Genomic DNA, 18,336 nt, shown 5'->3' with positions numbered 1-18,336 from the left:
TTGCAGTAAAATAATGAATGAATGAATATGTTATGCTTAATAAACAATAATACCTTATTTGAGCTAATACAAACAGATGTTATCTTTAAAGCACCACTTGCTTTGTGCAAGAACTATAACGAGGTACCAATTACACCTACTGTATTACTCATTGACAGTGACCAAATCCTTGTAAACCAAGAAGACACTCAATCATAACATAAGAGATAAAATGGGAAACTATGTTTTGTTGAAATAGAAATGCAAGGCTTGGGAAGTTCTAAAGAGTTTTATCATGCAAATAAAAATGTTTTACTCCATGCCTTCTAAAATGCAACATATATCTCTTAGACTTTCACTGCATTAACCAAGTGCTGGCTAGTTACGTGCTAGCTCTGTGGTATTTCTGTAAGCAAATGAACTACAACAAAGGTTTACAGGGGATATGCATCCTTTAATCCTTACTTCAGAAACTCAAGTACTTCAAAGACAATGTCTTAACCTGAACTTAGTCTGCAGACCTAATCTTATGCTCAACTGCATGAGTTATTCAGGTTATAAGCCATGATGTGCTAAAAAAATCATTATAAACAGGCAGAAAAAGTTTGGGCTTGTGTTTTAATAAGTAGTGTTCTTCCTCCTCTTTCATGGCTTGTGAAAGATTCTTTCAAGGTTCTAGTGAAAAACACTAACAATCTCTTTCATTGGAATGGTTTAAAATGATCTACTTCAGCTGAACACAGCCAGCAAACATTATTTAAAGCAGATAGCATATTTAAGGCCAGACTTAAACATTAAGACTGTATGAAGATGTATAGAGCAGACAGCAACTGCAACCATTTATTGCAGCCCCAAAGCCGCTGCAGTCTTGTTCTAGAAATGCATTCCTCACTTTTTTCTTTTTTTTAGCATTTGTCTTTCTCCCACATTCAGAAAAGGGTAGAGAAAAGTCTGTAAATAAACCTAACATGTATTTGTTCATTTTCTAAGTATTTTTGTCAACTATGTGCCATCATCACTGATCAAATTTTCAATCATCTGAATAAATTGCATGTGCTAGGCTCTCTCTCTTTATACAAGAGGACTCAACAGTATATTTCCTTCCATGTAAAGAGTCTGCAGCCAATCATGTAACATTACATTTTTATCAGAATTTATTCATTTTTACAGGGATTTCTTTGCAAGAAAAAAACCATTCATCTTCTTCAGTGGAGCAATGACTCAAATGATGTGCTTTGCAAGGCTTCTTTGTTCTGAGGGGGGTTAAAAAAAATTAAAACTTGGAATTCAAACACATAAGACTAGCTTTCAAGCTTACAATTTCATCCAAAGAGATGCTCTACCCATACATGAAAACTCTGCTTATGAGAACCCCAGTTCTGCCAGCATAAATAGCATGTATTTATTGACTTTAAATATGCTGTCCCATCGTATTGCCCTAAATATTCACACAATTGTTTTCTGAACCAAGTTATTTGCTTCAATGATTATGAATCATGGAAGCTTTATTACCACCACTCCACAAAACTCAAAGGTTTTGAAGTTCTCTAAACACTCAAAAGTTAGGAAACTGAATGTATTAATTCAGCCTTTGCTTAAGTACATTGCCACTCTACTGTTATTTCAACTAGAAAACTCAAGAGCAGGTTTAATTTAATAATACTGTGCATGATAAAAGTGTGATAAAAACATGATATAGTTTTAACTTCAGCACTCATAAAGCAACAGATAAGTAAGAAGCTGACTTCTTTGAGAATAACACAAGCTGGGCTCTTGCACTAGAGCCAAATGTTTGTTATGCCAATGAGACCAGGTCTTACTGCACTAACTTTGTAAGAATTTACCATAATGGAAGTCCTGGGATGATAGAGAGAAGAGTGAAATGGCTTAGAGTGACTTGTAGCAAGTACTTTGAATAGAGCATTAAACCAGGAAATGCCTTAAAAGCTCGTGCTATGCAAACAAAGCAAAGAAGATGGGATGCATTAGCTCTCTCATACAGATGGAAACAGCATTACTTTCCAGAAGTACACAACATCAAGACCCAGAACCTACAGGCTATCCTCATTTGTAGCACCTTGACAAATATACTGCAACATGACAATGAAAATGATGTGATCACATTGCCTTACTTGTTCTATCCAATCATGGTTCAGAGATGTAGCAATAGGAAAGGAATCAAAATACAGTTGAAGCTCCAGAAGTTATTGAGATTTAGTTTTGTCAGCTAAGCTATGGAAGATTTTTCGTCTTTTTAAAAGAACAATGCAGAAACAACTTTTAATCTACCCTATTTTACCATCAGCTGCAGAACAAAGATTACTCTGAAAAGGAGAAAAAAATCTGAAGCAAGAACATATCCTTTCTTCTCACCTCCAGACACAAGCAACTGAAGACATAAACACAAAGTCACAGAGTTCACAGTCTTCCCATCCACGCCCCTTCCACCAACCATTTGTTTCCCCACTTCTGCTGAAGTTTGCATTCACAGAATCATCAGAAGCAAATTATGTGCCTACAGCCTCATCCATTCCAATTGGTTTCAGCAGCAATTTCAGCTAAACATTCTCAGTGCAAAATCAGCAACAATATAGTACATGCCTCCAATTCACTGCACAGGCTAAGCTCTGGGGAATCAACCTCTAAAGAGTGTCAGTTAAAAACCAGTTGCCTAGAGTAATAACATCACAGTATTCTACAGTAAATTCAGATAGACTGTTTCTCCTCTCTTAAAAATCAGACTCTAAGCCAAATTAAATACACACTGAACAGTACATTCTTTAAAACAGAGAATGTATTTTATTTTCCAATTAAAGTAATTTTAAAAAAAGTTAAAAGATGTTAAAAATTCTTTTTTTTAAACAAAGATGTTTTTGGATGGCAGACTTATTGCTGAGGATTCCAATTATGCTAAAGTGTATTTTCACACAGCAATACAGTGCAATGAGTAAGTCTATATTCAGCATGGTTCTAGAGAGCTGCATGCTATGCATCCACCATTAAATCCGTAAAAAGAATCATAAGCAGTATTATACTTCATTGCTAACAGGAATCCATGCACTGTACACAGGACTTAATTTGAGTGTTCTCAAAACACTGTGAATTCAAAGGTTAGGAATGTATTTCATTAATTTAGTTCTAAAAATCATTTTGTTACAGCCAAGCCATTGAGGAAAAAAAAATAACACTGCAGACTTCTGCAAAAAAACCCCAACAATGTAGGTAATGACATTTTTCATATACATTATATTTAATTAGTAACAGGAAAAGGTGCAATTGAAATACCGCCATGGATATTAAACTTGTAATGGTTTCTCATTAGAGGGAAAAAGTAATCTGGCTCTCACAATCCTACAACACTTTTGCTCTTTCTGTACTCCTAACAACGGTAGATTTTGCCATGCAATTAAAAATTTAGGTAAAAGAAACCAAAATATGTCTCCTAGTCCAAAATATAATTTTTTCTACCGCAATAAAACCAAATTGCCAGACAAATCTTCGATCTAATAGCTTGCTAATGACAAAACTACACAAACCTGAGGCTTTTCACACCATTTTAAGTCTCATTGTTCCTTCCCAGTTACACTGGCATACCACTAAAGAATTTGGGATGGAAAATCCAAAGTAAAAATTCAGCTACAGCATTAATTAATAATGTTAGCACTGGTTGGCCACACCAGAGAGAAGGGGCAGGAAAGAACAAATGAAATCGATCTTTCAATAGCTTTGGTTTAAACCTCACCTCCCCCAGTCACAAAATGATATTTTACCCAACACATTTCCCCCCTTCAAAGCTTCACTATTCTGTTATTGCTATCTGACCTACAGAAAGCATGATCAAATATTTATTTACATATTTTTTATGCTATTAATCTGCAGCAATGGCCTCTTGAAAATAAGCAAACGGGTCTTCATAGCATCTCCACATCCACTAATGCCATCAGGTTCTGCAAGTACAACCATACTTCAACACCAAAACCCAGATTCGGGCTCAGAACATTGACAGAACATATAGAATTCACAAGTGTTAAGGCAAATAATCACCTCAACATTCAGCCTTGCTCTGGAGGAACCACGGCTGCAAGTGCAGAACATATTTTTCTTCCATGTCTCTTGTAAATTAAATTGCTCCCATGACGACTATTGCCTCCTCCAGAGCATGTGATCAATGTGTTGTTCATTTCTTTTCCTGTTTTTTTTTCCCCATTTGTAGCTACTGGACAGATCCAATCTAGTACAGATTTGATACCAAATGGTAAAAGACGTATTTTATTCACAGTTATCCAGCTGAAGGACTAACCAGCTGTTTATCAGATGCTTTACACTCTTACTCTTCCATAGTAGAGAAACCATTACTATCTTAGAAGTTTATTTAACATTAGCTTTCAAAGTCTTCAGAACTTTGGTCTAAACACTGACTGTGGTGTGGTGTAATCAGTTAAGCACTGTAACTTTTAATGGAGTGCAGCTCAACAGTCCTAAACCTTCTTACGCTGCAATGTGAGTGAAATGCAGACTTCTTCACAATAATAATCTATAGATTGCCTACACCATTGGACTCTGCCGGCTTGTGTTTGAAGTGAAGCTGTTTGCCATGCTGCTTCTGCTATGTACCCCACTAAACTTCAAGCTAAGAATTGAAATAAACATTAGAGATCTATATAAGCACTAAATGAAGCCTGCTTTTAATTTCATGCACCATTATTTGTTAAATGTTTCAGCGTAAGCTGCCTGAAACCAGAGATCTTCATATTTCATAGTAAGTTACACATCTGCATGTGTAGAATTTTTAAAGAAGCAAGAAAAAGCACCTGTATCTTTAAACTTCATAGGTCAGATTTTAAGAAATTAAATAACTGAGGATACTGTTGTCCAAGAAAATAACAATGGTTCTGACAAGAAGCAAGGGCAAGACCTAGATAACCCTGGTGTAGCATCGCCATGTTATATTAGTTTTTCATTTAGTTTTATTGTACAGATAATTAAGAGGCTTATTCAATTTTGTCTACCATCAAATACTTGTGAAATCATGTGCAGCAGTGGATAAAAGATGTTTTATGAAATTTCTTCTCAAATCTCTTCCTCTGTGTCACGGGGACGCATAATAATGCTTCCATAGCATGCTTCCTCTGTCACAAAACCACAAAGGATACTACTAGAGTGATGCAGCATCAAAATATAAAGTAATAATAACACTATGCAATGACAGTCACTGGCATTCTTTCAACTGTTTAAACATGAGGTTTTTTTCCCCTCAACAAGCACAGCTCATCATCAGGAAATTCGTATTCCACAATCCCAACTGTCCAAACTCCTGCTCCTAGGAGAGGTGTTTGACACAATATTTCTAAAAGAGAAGGCGTCAGCACTATCCTTCTGCTATTATCTCCTTTGCAGACATTGCACATTTGTGAACTGAAGTACAAGTTAAAAAATATAAGAGTAGACAAACATATTTTGGTTAAGGGCAAAACTAACACTAGATTCCAACTATGTCTCTCAGCTCATTATTTTCTAATACTTTATAAGAAGCTTTAAAGTCCAATTCATAACATTGCCATTGTTAAGAGCCCAGATTTCCCGCCAGTGAGATGACACAAACATTTACTCTAAGTCTACATTCCACAAACTTGGCCACATTTGAAAGGAACAATGAGTAACAAAATCCTCTGTTCTTCTGTTTGGAAGGTATTTGTGTTTACAGAACACCATTCTTCGACTGCGTACCAAGCCTTTAGTGCTCTTCAACTAAAGACATTGAGCCCGTTCCATTTACTCAAAACCTAAATTTACTTTCTCCCATCTCCAATGCAATCAGCAGTAATGCATTATCCACAGCAAGCTGCCTCTGAAAAAAAGAGAAGCACATCTGCCACTAGTTTGCTCATCACCTGCTGTTTAAACAGCCCTCACTGTTTAAGCCAGGCATTCCCTAGCTGGAAGGATTCCCAGGGCTCTGTGGAGACTCAGAGAGTTCTGTAAACAGGAAGCACCAATCTGACAGCAACTGCCAAAATCAGCTGTTCATCCCTCCAATACAAGTAATGCACATTTTGACTTCTGACAAAACGCTTCCAGCTCTGCTTTGTTAAAGCTTATTTTTCTCTTTGGCCTTGGTCCATTATAATTCTGGCGAAAGTTTGACAAGACCACAAAACAGGGCTTTAGAAAGGCTATCAAGGAAAGAATCCATGCCATCAGCAAGTAGGCTATTATCCTGTTGTATCCTATTGTTTCACAAAGGTAATAAATCCTGTATCATATCATACATCCTGAGACGTTGACTAGCACATCACTTACAAAAATTCACAGCAAAAGGCTTATTTAGTATAAGCCTATTGCAGTAAGTGTAATACATGTTCTCAACTGTTGTACTATATTTGCAAGACATAACTTTGCACTTCATCTTCAAAATTGCCAAGATCCCCCAAAATTACACTACTGGCTACAAATTTAGTACTTCATCACACATAAACAGCAAGATGTATCTGGATTTTGAGGTTTTCCTCAATCAGTCTTCGTTCATAGGACAGCTGAGGGCAAACTAGTTCTTATGCTTTATAATCAAAACACAGAATCCAAGCACTTCACCTACACAACAAAGAAGGTGGCAGTACTTTTTTCCTTTCCACGTCAGTACTGCCCCAAAGTACAACTGAGAAGATAACACACAAACATGCTGTCAGGCAACAAAAACTTGCAGTGGTAAGTTCTGAAAATACAAGACAGATCTCCCCCTAATTAAAACATTAAACTTCAAAAAGGAATTAAGAAATATTTTCTTTCAGATTTTCCTACCATGAAAAGTATTAATTTGATATGGTCTCTCATTCTTTTTACTTCCCCTTGTTTTGTTGGTTCTAGTTTGTTTTCCCAAGTCGATATGACATCACACTCTTAGGCTGGTATCTGTCTTTGCAGCTTTTCTTTCTTGGTAATTGACAGTTTCAGGTATGACAAAAGTTTTAGCAACACTCAATATGTTCTTAAGTCCAATACAAACATGTTTACATTTTCAATAAAGAATACAATGTATATATCACATGCTAGCCAGTTAATATTTGAAATAAAACAATATGCTATGCAAATTGGTGGCAAAGTACATCTGGACTGAACAGCAACTTCATTTTTACCAACAGTTACCAAAAAGAAAACCCAGAAAATTGAAAGCAACTTACAGGAGCTACCTCAACTAAGTGTTTTATCAGCTAGTTTCTATGAATTACTTGGGCAGTAGCTTTCTGTTTCGTGTTTGTGCATACACCAACATGGACTTGCATAAGGACATGTACAATTTATGCTTGCTTTAGTACCCTTATCACAAACAGCACAATAAATTTTGAGAGTATGGACTGGAGGTCTGACTTTCCTAAAGTTAGGCTACTTCCACATACTACCTTCAGAATTGTGTTACAAATCATTAAAGCTATCACAAGCACCCTTCCTAAAGGCTTCTCTTGAGTAAAAAAAAGCCTAATTTTGTGCCACTATGCAAGAGAATAAGTGGCTAAATAAAAAAGTTACATTTGTGCTGCTGGGACCACAGTCTCTTCGGGGAACACACTGAAATTACTTTGTTCTGTATTCTTACAGCACCTATGAATGACTGGCAGGTCATCAAGTGCAACCTTCCAATGAGAAGGTGACAAAAGCCAAATGTAATGTTATCAGAAGTAGAGTTTAATAGGGATTCAACATCATAAACAGAAATAAAGAAACTGCAATACATTGCTTGCCAAGACCAACAACACTTCCTGGGTTCTAAAAAGGTATGTGTATGGCCTTCCTTCAGTTGTAGTTAAATTACCACAAAAACAAACTTTGGCAACACAGTGTGCAAGAAGTGCTGTGTTGTCTGTAAGGAATTTTCAAGGTCAAAATTGTCTGTGGACTCTAAAGCTTCAAAAATCTTCAGGGCTATAAAGACAATGCATGTCAACATATAAGCCAGAAGCCTCACTGGAATCTATACCACCTTCAAATGTTAAAAAACTTACATAGATATTTTTAAATTCCACATTCATATTTGGTTATGACCTGAAGAAAGAAAACAATATCTACATTTCACAAGAAATTAAACATGTATAAATAGTCATGTGTAATTCTCTCAAACCAAGGAAAAAAATGGGTTTAATTTACAGTAATCTTCAATGAAGTCTTCTTTACTTTTTCAATAAACTTATTTCATCCTATAAATAGCAAACCAGAATTTGTTCATCCAAAGCATTTAATTAGAACATGCAGTGATTTTGAGGTCTATTATATTTAAAAGGGTTAACATGATGAATGATTTTTATTAGTGCTCCTAAACCACCAATTCTAAAATATGCAATTGTACACCACAGCCAATGATTCAGGCAGGAAATTCTTTCTCCAAACCTCTCCAAGTATTGTATGACTCACATAACAATTGAGGTATTTCCAAGGGTTTTCCTTTAGTTTTCCTAAAATATTCTTCTGTAGTTTCATTTAACATTTTTTAGATATAACACAAGGCTAAATTTGAAGCCAATGGCAACATAAGGCTTCAATAAAAATCACAAAAAACAAGTATCCTAATTTTATTCAACAGGGTTAATTTCATTTTAAACAAAGTTATGCAATATTTAGGCAATTAGCATTATACACGTACCAATAAACTTGTTTTGCATAGTCTCTAGGAGAGCTTGATGGGCATCTTCCGTTTGCAAAGCACATGAACATTCTCTGGCCAGTATGGTTCGGACAAGGTGCTCTCCACAACCTAAAGAAATATTAAGATTGGGAATAGTCAAAATACAGATATCTCTGTGAAGAAACCCTGTCATTGTTTTACACCATCACAGCCAACTTCAACTTTTAAAATAACCCCACATGTGATAGGTTTCTGTCATCTATTTTTACTTTTTAAAGAGTGACACAGAGTCATGAAAAGTCAATGATGTCAGCAGGCTTTATCATAACTTTCCTGAAATACCTACTGCACAAAGTCATACACCAAAAAAGGTTAAATACAGAAAGAAAAAACAGAAATAGTGAGAAGAAATAGTGAGACTGTCTCTGGCTTGTCTTCTCTATCCAAATCCTGCAATTCTCTCTCAAAGAATCCACTTACTAATCATTTTCACGGGAACAATCCTTGGATGCAGTTCTCTTCAAACCAAGAACATCTTTAGTGAATGCCACAGTAGCTCCTCTGCATGATGTAATCTTTTGTCAACAGAGGAATATGTGAATTTACCTACACTTTTTTAACAGGGTGGCTGCTCCCTGGACTCCTAATAAAAATTCCTGTAATTGTTAAAGGTTTGGCTTTAAAGCTCCAACAACCAACCACTTATTGCTTCAGTGCTTCTGTAGCTAGCCCTTGAAACCTGTTGACAATGAAGACAAACAGGTCATTAGTGCTACTCTCACTCTGCAGGAACACTTTCATACCTGCTGGTTTTCTCCCATGCTTTTTTCCACTCCCATACTGTGCTTTGGGCCATGCATGTAACAGTGCATGTTTATCGGATCAATGTTGCCTTGGACAAGGAAACACACTGACGATATTTTCTGCATATATACAAAAGTCATAATACTAATACACCTCCCATTTGTTGACATTTTTCCTCAATGGTAAGGAAGCAGATGAAGCAGCTATAGAGGTCTAACAAAGTATCAGTTAAGCTGAAGTGTGTTAGTTAGGAAAAAAGGAAAAACACAACTAATTTAACAGCTATAATATGGCACTGATAAAAAATTATTTAGATTTAGGTGATTACGGTTTGATCAGTAACTTGCAACATCAGAGTATATATAAGGGCCTACAACCACATTAGATACCATAATATACAGAGAGAAGTCAAATACAGTCAGTTTCCAATTATCTATACATATTTCTAGCAAACTTCTCATTAACCCCGACAAGATGCAAGCACTGTGCTGGCTCCATGAAAAAATCTGCTATAAACCAGTTGGATTTAATAGCTCAGGTGCAGAATTACATAAATACACTAAAGCAGCTTCCAGAGACAATTTATGACTGGAAACAATCTAGCTACTTTCATATGGCAGAGAGCTGGAGCTGGTAAGACATCAGACCTAAACTGGCTTCAGTCAAAGGCAGCTCAGTCTCCACGGATAATACTTTACTGGAAACACTAATAAGCCCAGAACAGAGAAAACTGAGTGACTCTAGTTGAAGCCAGCCTAGATCTGGCACAAAGAACTAATAAATAAATTCAACCCAAACTGGCTCCAGAGCAGTCTGCTGAGCATCTCATCACTGTGCTTCTCAATATGCTGACTTTAAAGCACTGACTGGTTTGAACTCACATTGACCACTTCAGTGCCATGTCTTTGAGATACTCACATACTGGCTTCTTCTTCTTCCCAGTGCTTTTAAATCCTAATTTAACATGGCTACCTACTCCAAGAATCTCACTTTATGGTTACTTGTCACACAATTCCATTCTTTCCCTCAAAGGAAAAGTGAGTATTGAAACACTGTTTCTCAAAGATTGGTAACACAGAAGAAAAAAAAACCCAAGACTCCTCAGTCCTCATTTCTGAGATAAAAAAATACCCTAAAATGACCTCCAAGGAACATTACATGCATTGACAGAAAGACAAGCAATTCTTTGTGTAGCAAACAGGTTGAGTAAGAAACAGTTATAAATTGGAAAATGAAAGAGATGAAATACTATGACAACTACACAGACAAAGGACGCAGTTCTTAGAATCACAGAATCGTTTAGGTTGGAAAAGACCTTCAAGATCACCAAGTCCAACTGTTAACCCAGCACTGCCACGTCCACCATGGAAGCATGTCCTTAAGTGCCACATCAACACATCTATTAAATACCTCCAGGGGTGTTGACTCAACCACTTCCCTGGGCAGCCTGTTTCAATGCCTAATAACCCTTTCCATTAAGAAATTTTTTCCTAATCTCCCATCTAAACTTCCCCTGTCCCAATGTGATGCCATTTCCTTTTGTCCTAACACTTGTTACTTGGGAGAAGAGATGGACCTCACCTTGCTACAGCTTCCTTTCAGGTAGTTGTAGGCAGTGACAAGGTCTCAACACTGTCTTCCCCAGGCTAAAAAAATCCAATTCCCTCAGTCAGTCCCCATAAAACTTGTGCACTAGGACCTTCCCCAGAGACTGTTGAGCTCTGGAGTTATTGAGGAGTGTCTCGGTTACGGTATTACTTTCAAGAGGCTCACACAATACAGCATCCTCAAGAGCTGCTTACAGGAGGATCTGTCCATTCATTGCATCATTACTTCCATGTCAACAATGTCCACAATAGAATATGTCCACAATAGAATTGAAAGTTATCTAATATTTATTCAAGATGAAGAGGAGTATAAAGAAAATACAACTGCAAGATGCATTTTACCCATAGATCACAACATGGCTGTAATTCTTTTAAACTAAGAAAATTTAATCATTATGAAGTTTCGCTGTAAAAACCAAAATAAATAAGCAGATGCTCCAGCAAAAACTTAGCAAGTTGTAAATTTCTTGAAAAGAACCTGTTAACACCTTTAAATATAACATTCATGGCGTACACGAGGGAAGAAACATGTGAATCACACAAATGAGACAAAAATCAGAAGGGGCTTATGCATCTCCTATGCATCTAGTAATAAAACCAGATGTTATTACTTCACAGTTTTTAAGTAATTCCTAAATTGGCATCAAAAACACAAAAGCCATTTTTTAGCATGATGTATAATGTTATTTTCCCCTAAGAGAACAATTTTATTGAAGAGTTCCCGTAACATCAAGTCTGCTACAAAAGAGAAAAAACTTACTATGGGTTATAAACAGCTGCAGCCTGCTGATATGATCCAGGATCAACCACAAGGAAAGCAGCCTTGCAATTCTGCTAACACATCACACATCTCTACATCCCCACAGACAAAATCGTTTCTTTTTGTCATATTTATGTCAACCTGTAAGACAGTCAACTTACAGACGGCTGCTGGCAGTGTACGTAAAAATCTTTCACCACATCCCATGCCAGCAAATCTGCAGGGACAGATAACTAAAGAAAACAATCCTTCCATTTTGAAAAGAAAAAATATTACTGCAGTTTTTGATGCAGAAACATCTATTTTTGAACAAGAAAAATAACTAAGCAATGTTTCACATACTTTGACCTAATAAAGGCTGAGAAAAAGAATTATTCTAACTACTCTAACAGAATTGCCTTTCTTGTGATCTTAAGTTAGAATCAAGTACTAATGTGTGAACTGTCTTGTAGGTTTAGCAGACCTGTATGTCTCCATAGTCTCAAATTGGGAAAACACTGTAGATAATACTAGAAGTAGGCACAAAATAAATGTATAGAGAAATACAGTAATTGAAACCTAATTTCTAACTTACAATATAGAGTTGTGGGTTCAAATTTATAGCTCCATTCACTTGTAATCTAACCACCAGCATTAGTCAACTTCCAAAAAAGTTTTATTAACGTGACTCCAGACAGCAATTATAGTCAAAACTGCTTTAATGCATTTCCAAATCATGCACATAAGCTGATGAAAATATAAATCTCATTCATTTTCTTAACTATCTCACATTACACTACATTTAACCGTATGTGTTATTATACTTTGTGGTTTGACACTGAATAATACTGCAACCAAACCAACAGGGACTCCTAACAACAATTTTTTAATTCTACATTAAAGTCTCCAATGCACTTGTTTTAGTAACTTTCCTGTAAACAGTTTAAATAATTTTCTTAGCCTTTCCCAGTTACGAGGATGATTTCTTCAGTAACCTGAAACTCATTATATCAGAGACTCAAACACTTTATAATGACAGACCAAAGCTTCCATAAGCTTACTCAAGAGTGACTCAGTAGAGATGACTATCTGGAAACATCTCCTGGGTTAAATTAGTGCCTCTCACTGAAATAACTGTTTCATATAGCAAACAAATTATTTTCCTAACAGAATAATATTGTGCAAACACCATGTTGCCTAATCATAACCTCTACAGACAAAAATTACTGCTGTTGGAACTAGTGTTGTCCATGTTTGCAGAGGTAAGTACAATCAGCTGCCCTCCTCTACGATCACTATTGGCAAAATGTTTCATGTTTCTATAGGAAAGGTATAGTCTCTTGATAAAAAATACACACATGCAAAGAGAGGTATTTTGATGCATGTTTCTAGCCTTCCAGTTTAAGGGGAATGGAGTTGAAGAAATAGATTCCTAAAGGCTCCCAGAGGTATGTGGCTGAACCAGGCTCCTATGATGAGGGAAGCAAATCTAAGGCTTGACAGTCATAACTCATATATTTTGCACTCAATGCAACATGCTTGGCAAGGATCAGAATTAAAAAGAAAAAAATTAGCCAAAATAAAAAGTCCCACAAACAACCAAAGCTCACCCAAAAAAACCCAGAGAACCTGTCTTCAGCCTGAAGCTTGTAACCCTGCACAAAACTCACTTGGAGATCATATAGAAAACCTCTGATGAACAAACAGAAAGCATCAAACGGATATCTTACTGGATCATGACACTGTACTTTGAATGCTGTACTTCTGATACTTCTAATGCCATGTTTCCTTCAAAGTGCAAAACTGACCGATGAGGAAATACGAATTTGTTCTTCTGGGGGTATATAAATGTGGAACTTCTGAGAAAACCATTTTTCCTATTCAGATAGTCCTCATTGCTCTTGTTGGGATCTCGTAGGAATCAGAGAAGTCACAAGCTCTTTTGTTTTGATGGTCCCTTTTTCTTCTGTTATTAACCGAAGAAACTATATTTAATTTAAGTTATATATTATATCAGTACTCCTCTCAAGATACTATTTCAGTTAAAAGCAGCACAGAAAAGCACAAACAAAGCAAAACCTAAAGTTGCCAACAGCCATTATTTTGACCTTTGAGCACAGCAAGATGGTCATTCCTGCACTCCATGCTTCACGCACCAGACAATGTTGATTAGTAAATCGGACAGGCAAACCAGAAGTACCTGTTATGTTGTACAGTTCTGTACAAGTGAGATACGTGTCTTCTTGCAGAGGAAAGACAGACAGGAATTGATCACGGAAACCTGTTACTATGTTGACAAATGACAATAATATTTCCACTGACATTCATAACTCCAGCAGTAGGCAAAGACTAGAAAGCAGCTCTTTGGTACCTGAATGTCAGTATATGCACAAGACAAGTATCAGGGCTGCACGCCCTACCAGGCATAAATGTGAACTGTACATCTTCTTGATCTACTTAAAGATTTAAAACATTTTTTTGCTATAAGTTCATAAAGTTACATAGAAGTAAATAACCTGGCTCACATTTTTAGTGTTTTCTGCATATATCTGATCATACCAGCAATGAACAAAGCTTAACAAAAGCAAGTTTTAGGAGCATATTAATCACTAGCCATTACACTGTAGCGCCAGGCCCAGTCTTTGCCTCCAGTACTGTTTAACTGAAGACAGACCATAGTTTTCAAGCTCTAAGTCTCTTGGAATGTTTTGTTCTGTTTAACTTGTCAGTAAATGAAACCAGTATCATTCAGTAGCGTACCAGCAGATAAGTATCAATCTAGATCCTGGCTCTGAAAGTGTCAATTGCTGAACTGAGACAACAGACAAGCCAGTAACGTTTAAGCTAGAGCTTACAGTTTTGAATGTTTCCTTCCTAAGTGATCTTTAATATTTAATAGCTCTATTCTGTAGTAATTTGCTAGTTAGCCTATGCAAAACTTTCACAACCAAGTTACTAGAGGGTTTTTTGAGGGGTTTAGTTTTTCTTTTAAGACTGCTAACATTTCATTTTCAACTATTATTTTGGATCCTATTTTGCACTGATACTATTTTGAAGAACAGGTAAGAAATCTGACCTATAATATTTGAATTCTGTAACAAACAGTAACTAATACTCTACATAATTCTTAGGTTATACAGACCTTAACTTGCTGTAGACTTTGGTCCTTAATTTGAGCTTCATGAAAGAAACTAAAGAATAAATTACTAGTTTTGCCTCAGCATAGTGACTTCTCAAGTAGGTTTGTAATGTTTGAAATAACCACAACAAGAAGGGAAAGAACCCAACACAATATAAGTTGAACATCCCATATAATGCATGCTCTGCATCTTATAATGTTCTACCAATGGAACCAAGATGGCAAAGGGAAGGAAGGCCTTCTGCAAAGCAAGGGCCTCCGAGCAGCGTGTCAGAAAGAAATTGTTTTTCAGCTTCTTTTGATGGGAGATGCTTTCAAGTCAGGAAATTAGAAACAGGTGTGCCAGAGGGCACACACACATCCATGCACCACACTGAAAAACAGGCGTTTTCAATTTTCAGACATGAAAGAGACTCCTGTTGAATGGAAGGAGAAACGAAAATCTAGCTAGCTTTCTGCAAGCCATAAACAGAGAGCTTATGGAGCTTTGACAAGCTGCCGGAGCCTGTCTAGCTATTGAAACATACAGTACCTCAACACAAAGTGTTGGAACTTGTTTTAAAAGAGTACAAAATGGAAACTTGCATTACTCACATTCATTTGAGAATGGAAAAATTAATCTAGTTTACTCCTCTGCCAAAGTATGACTCTTCTTTTTTCAGAAGCTAAAGATAGAAGTTACAGGTTATCTGTGTTTTATTATCTGTTCTGTACAGCAGGGTCTGAACCTGATCCTGTTATGTTGTTTCAATTCTGATGTCATCATCTTCAGGTAAATAATAGTGCCTAGAAGCACACATTAATTAATTAAAAACCTACTATTTCTGCTTTAATTCCTGAATAATTTCTAGTTATGTCTAATGAAAGCACAGTAAAAGCTGTATTTTAGTAAGCTCTGGTTGTCATTTCCAGCAGCTCTAGAAAGAACTTACTAAAACCTTACAAGTCAATTATTTTGAAAAACAAAATACAGTATAATAAAAATTCCTGGCTGGTGAGATACTGATGTAGTTATTTACACACTAAAACAAAAAAATAAAGTGTAACTCTCAAAAGACACAAAATACCACAATCTAGCATAACGCACCATAGGACTAAATGAAGGTTGCATAACCTTTAGCTTTTTGTACTCCTATCAGCTGTTGCATCTTGCCTTCATACTAGCAGGGGAAATTTTTTACTTACTGACCTGTTGCCAGGAAGAACACCTGCAAACAAAATCCTGTCCAATTCCTGAAGCATTGATCCTAGAGGGATCAATGGAGCACATTCTTGTTGCAGACAGAGAATTCTTAGATGATTTAACTTCCAAACTAACGAACACTTACTAAGAATATGCAAGTGGAAATTTTCCAAAAGCTCGCAGTACTTTTGGGTAGGTTTCAAAGACAACAAAAGACAAATTCAACATCCAGGCAAACTATGTCTAAAGCATCTTCTCTAAGACAAAGTGGGAAAACATTTTCTACAGCTTTAAGTTTTTAATATGGGCAAATCATTCAGCTTTTCTACAATTTTACAACTGAGGAAAACAAAAGCTAAAGAGTTAAAATATGCCAAATGTAAGAAGCTTTCACTTGTAAACATTGGCAAATGCCAGATAACTTTAACCACTAAAAAATCCTATTTGTTTCAATTATCATGAACAAGAAGAATTTCAGATATACCTCCGAAAGAAGTTAGAGTGAAAAAAAGTGTAGTTTCATTACAGGGGATCCGTGTTCCAAATTCTTCTTTGCATTTAATATATTTTTAAAGATCCATTTCAGTTAAATTGAAAAGGAAAAAGCAAACTCTTTTTTGCCTAGGTCTTCATCAGAAGCTTTGTTGCTACTGATTTCTTTGTAAAATACTACACTTTTCCAACCTACACCACTTTTGTCATATCAAACTTACAGGAAAGAAGACAGTAGCTTATGTGTTAGCTAAGTATATGTACACAATCCTTTTTCTCCAATCACAGAAAAATATGTAAGACAGAAAAACAGAGTTAAATTTGTCACCATATCCATTCCACTTTATATCTTTGCACCTGTTTCAGGCCATTTGGGCAAGGCAAATAGGAACAGGACAGATAGTGTTCAGAGGAGATGGTGCTGCACGGCTGGCTGCTGCCCCAGGTTATGAACACGCTGCTCTGTGAGTAGTGGGCCTTCAGAAGATTGCCACCTCTAAAAAGCCTGTGCAAGTTCATGCTTACAATATCTTTTTACATTAAGTCCAACTACAATTTTAAGATGCAATAAGCACTCTTTGATTGCTGCCTGTACCCAGCTCTGCTTCAAAGCAATTCTTGCAAAGGCAATTCAAACAACCATTCTGATTATTTTGTGGACAAACCCCTCAGCTTTGAACAGTGCAGTACTGTGTTTAATTGACTGCTTCTTAACGCTACCATTACCACAAATCATCTCTGCCTGTTGCTTCCTCTCTCTTCACACAGCCTTTTGACATTAGTTAGTTCACACACCACATGCTGTAACACTGAAGCCTCCAAACAGCATCTGGACATAAAGGCTGAACTCTTGACAGAAGCATTCACTTCAGAGGTAAATACTGATCTGTCTGGAGATAGATCCTCTTTCTTCCTCTACCCTCTGGTTCACTGTAACAATGACATAACTCTTCTCCATATGCGCTGTTTCATCTGTGATGCATTATATTACCTGTTATTTCCCAAATCTTACAGGATCAGGCTGATTTTGAGATATAAGAAATACTTCTACAAAGAGATTAATTGTATCACAACATCTATCTCACATAGCACAGCTCAAACAATCTATACAGGATACAAGATTTGCATGTGAAATTGCTCGGGACATTAGGAGCACGGACTCAGAAGGACACAGGCCAGAGAGATCGACAAATGGCACCTGCTCAGCTATTGGCAGTCACTTCTGCCCACAGTGCATGGAGATCACAAAGCCACAGTCCTACCTCACAAGTCAATTTACTGGCGTTAAAGCTTCCTTGAGGAATATCGTGCAAGGTCCTGTGGAAAATGAGTTCTCAAGTAAGAACAAAAACAACAAAAACATCACTGAGGCAGACTATGCACTGGAAAAAACAATAGATATGAACAAAAAGTAAAAGTTTTAGCAGGAAAAAGGCAGCAGGAGCAAGAGTCAATATATTTATTTCCTTTCTGATAAGGATTTTGAAAACAAGAGAACCCTCCTTGAGCAAGAGGTTCTAGATCTCCAGAGGTTCCTTCCAAGCTAAACAACTCTATGATTCTTCAAAATATCAAATGTGCTATTTTTCACTTCATGGAATGATGCATCATACACATGTATATATACGGAACACAGCTTTTAATCTGTTTTAATGTAATCCCTAATATGCCTTGATGACAACAGAGACCACTGCTTTTCAACTTAACAGCCAGCTTTTTAGGATCTTGCTGAATTCACCAACACAAGAAATTTTTAAGGTCAGGCACTCAGAATACATA

The 18,336-nt window shown here is 36.5% G+C and overlaps 1 protein-coding gene across 2 annotated transcripts in view; it reads right to left on the bottom strand.

The window, feature by feature from the left end:
* The window catches only part of TASP1 (taspase 1), an 83,044-nt gene that overhangs the window by 22,195 nt on the left and 42,513 nt on the right, over positions 1 to 18,336 (bottom strand). For both annotated transcript variants that reach the window (XR_009818139.1, XM_061989232.1), the window contains one exon: positions 8,612 to 8,722. Coding sequence is in view for 1 of the 2 variants with exons in the window: in XM_061989232.1 (XP_061845216.1) it covers positions 8,612 to 8,722 (111 nt within the window). In the remaining variant the exon portion in view is untranslated. The remainder of the gene's footprint in view (positions 1 to 8,611; positions 8,723 to 18,336) is intronic.

The sequence above is a fragment of the Colius striatus genome, chromosome 2 (genome assembly GCF_028858725.1).
Source record: "Colius striatus isolate bColStr4 chromosome 2, bColStr4.1.hap1, whole genome shotgun sequence".
Taxonomy (NCBI): domain Eukaryota; kingdom Metazoa; phylum Chordata; class Aves; order Coliiformes; family Coliidae; genus Colius; species Colius striatus.
The sequence above is the reverse complement of the archived record's forward strand: the minus strand, read 5'-3'. Positions and strand labels throughout refer to the sequence as shown.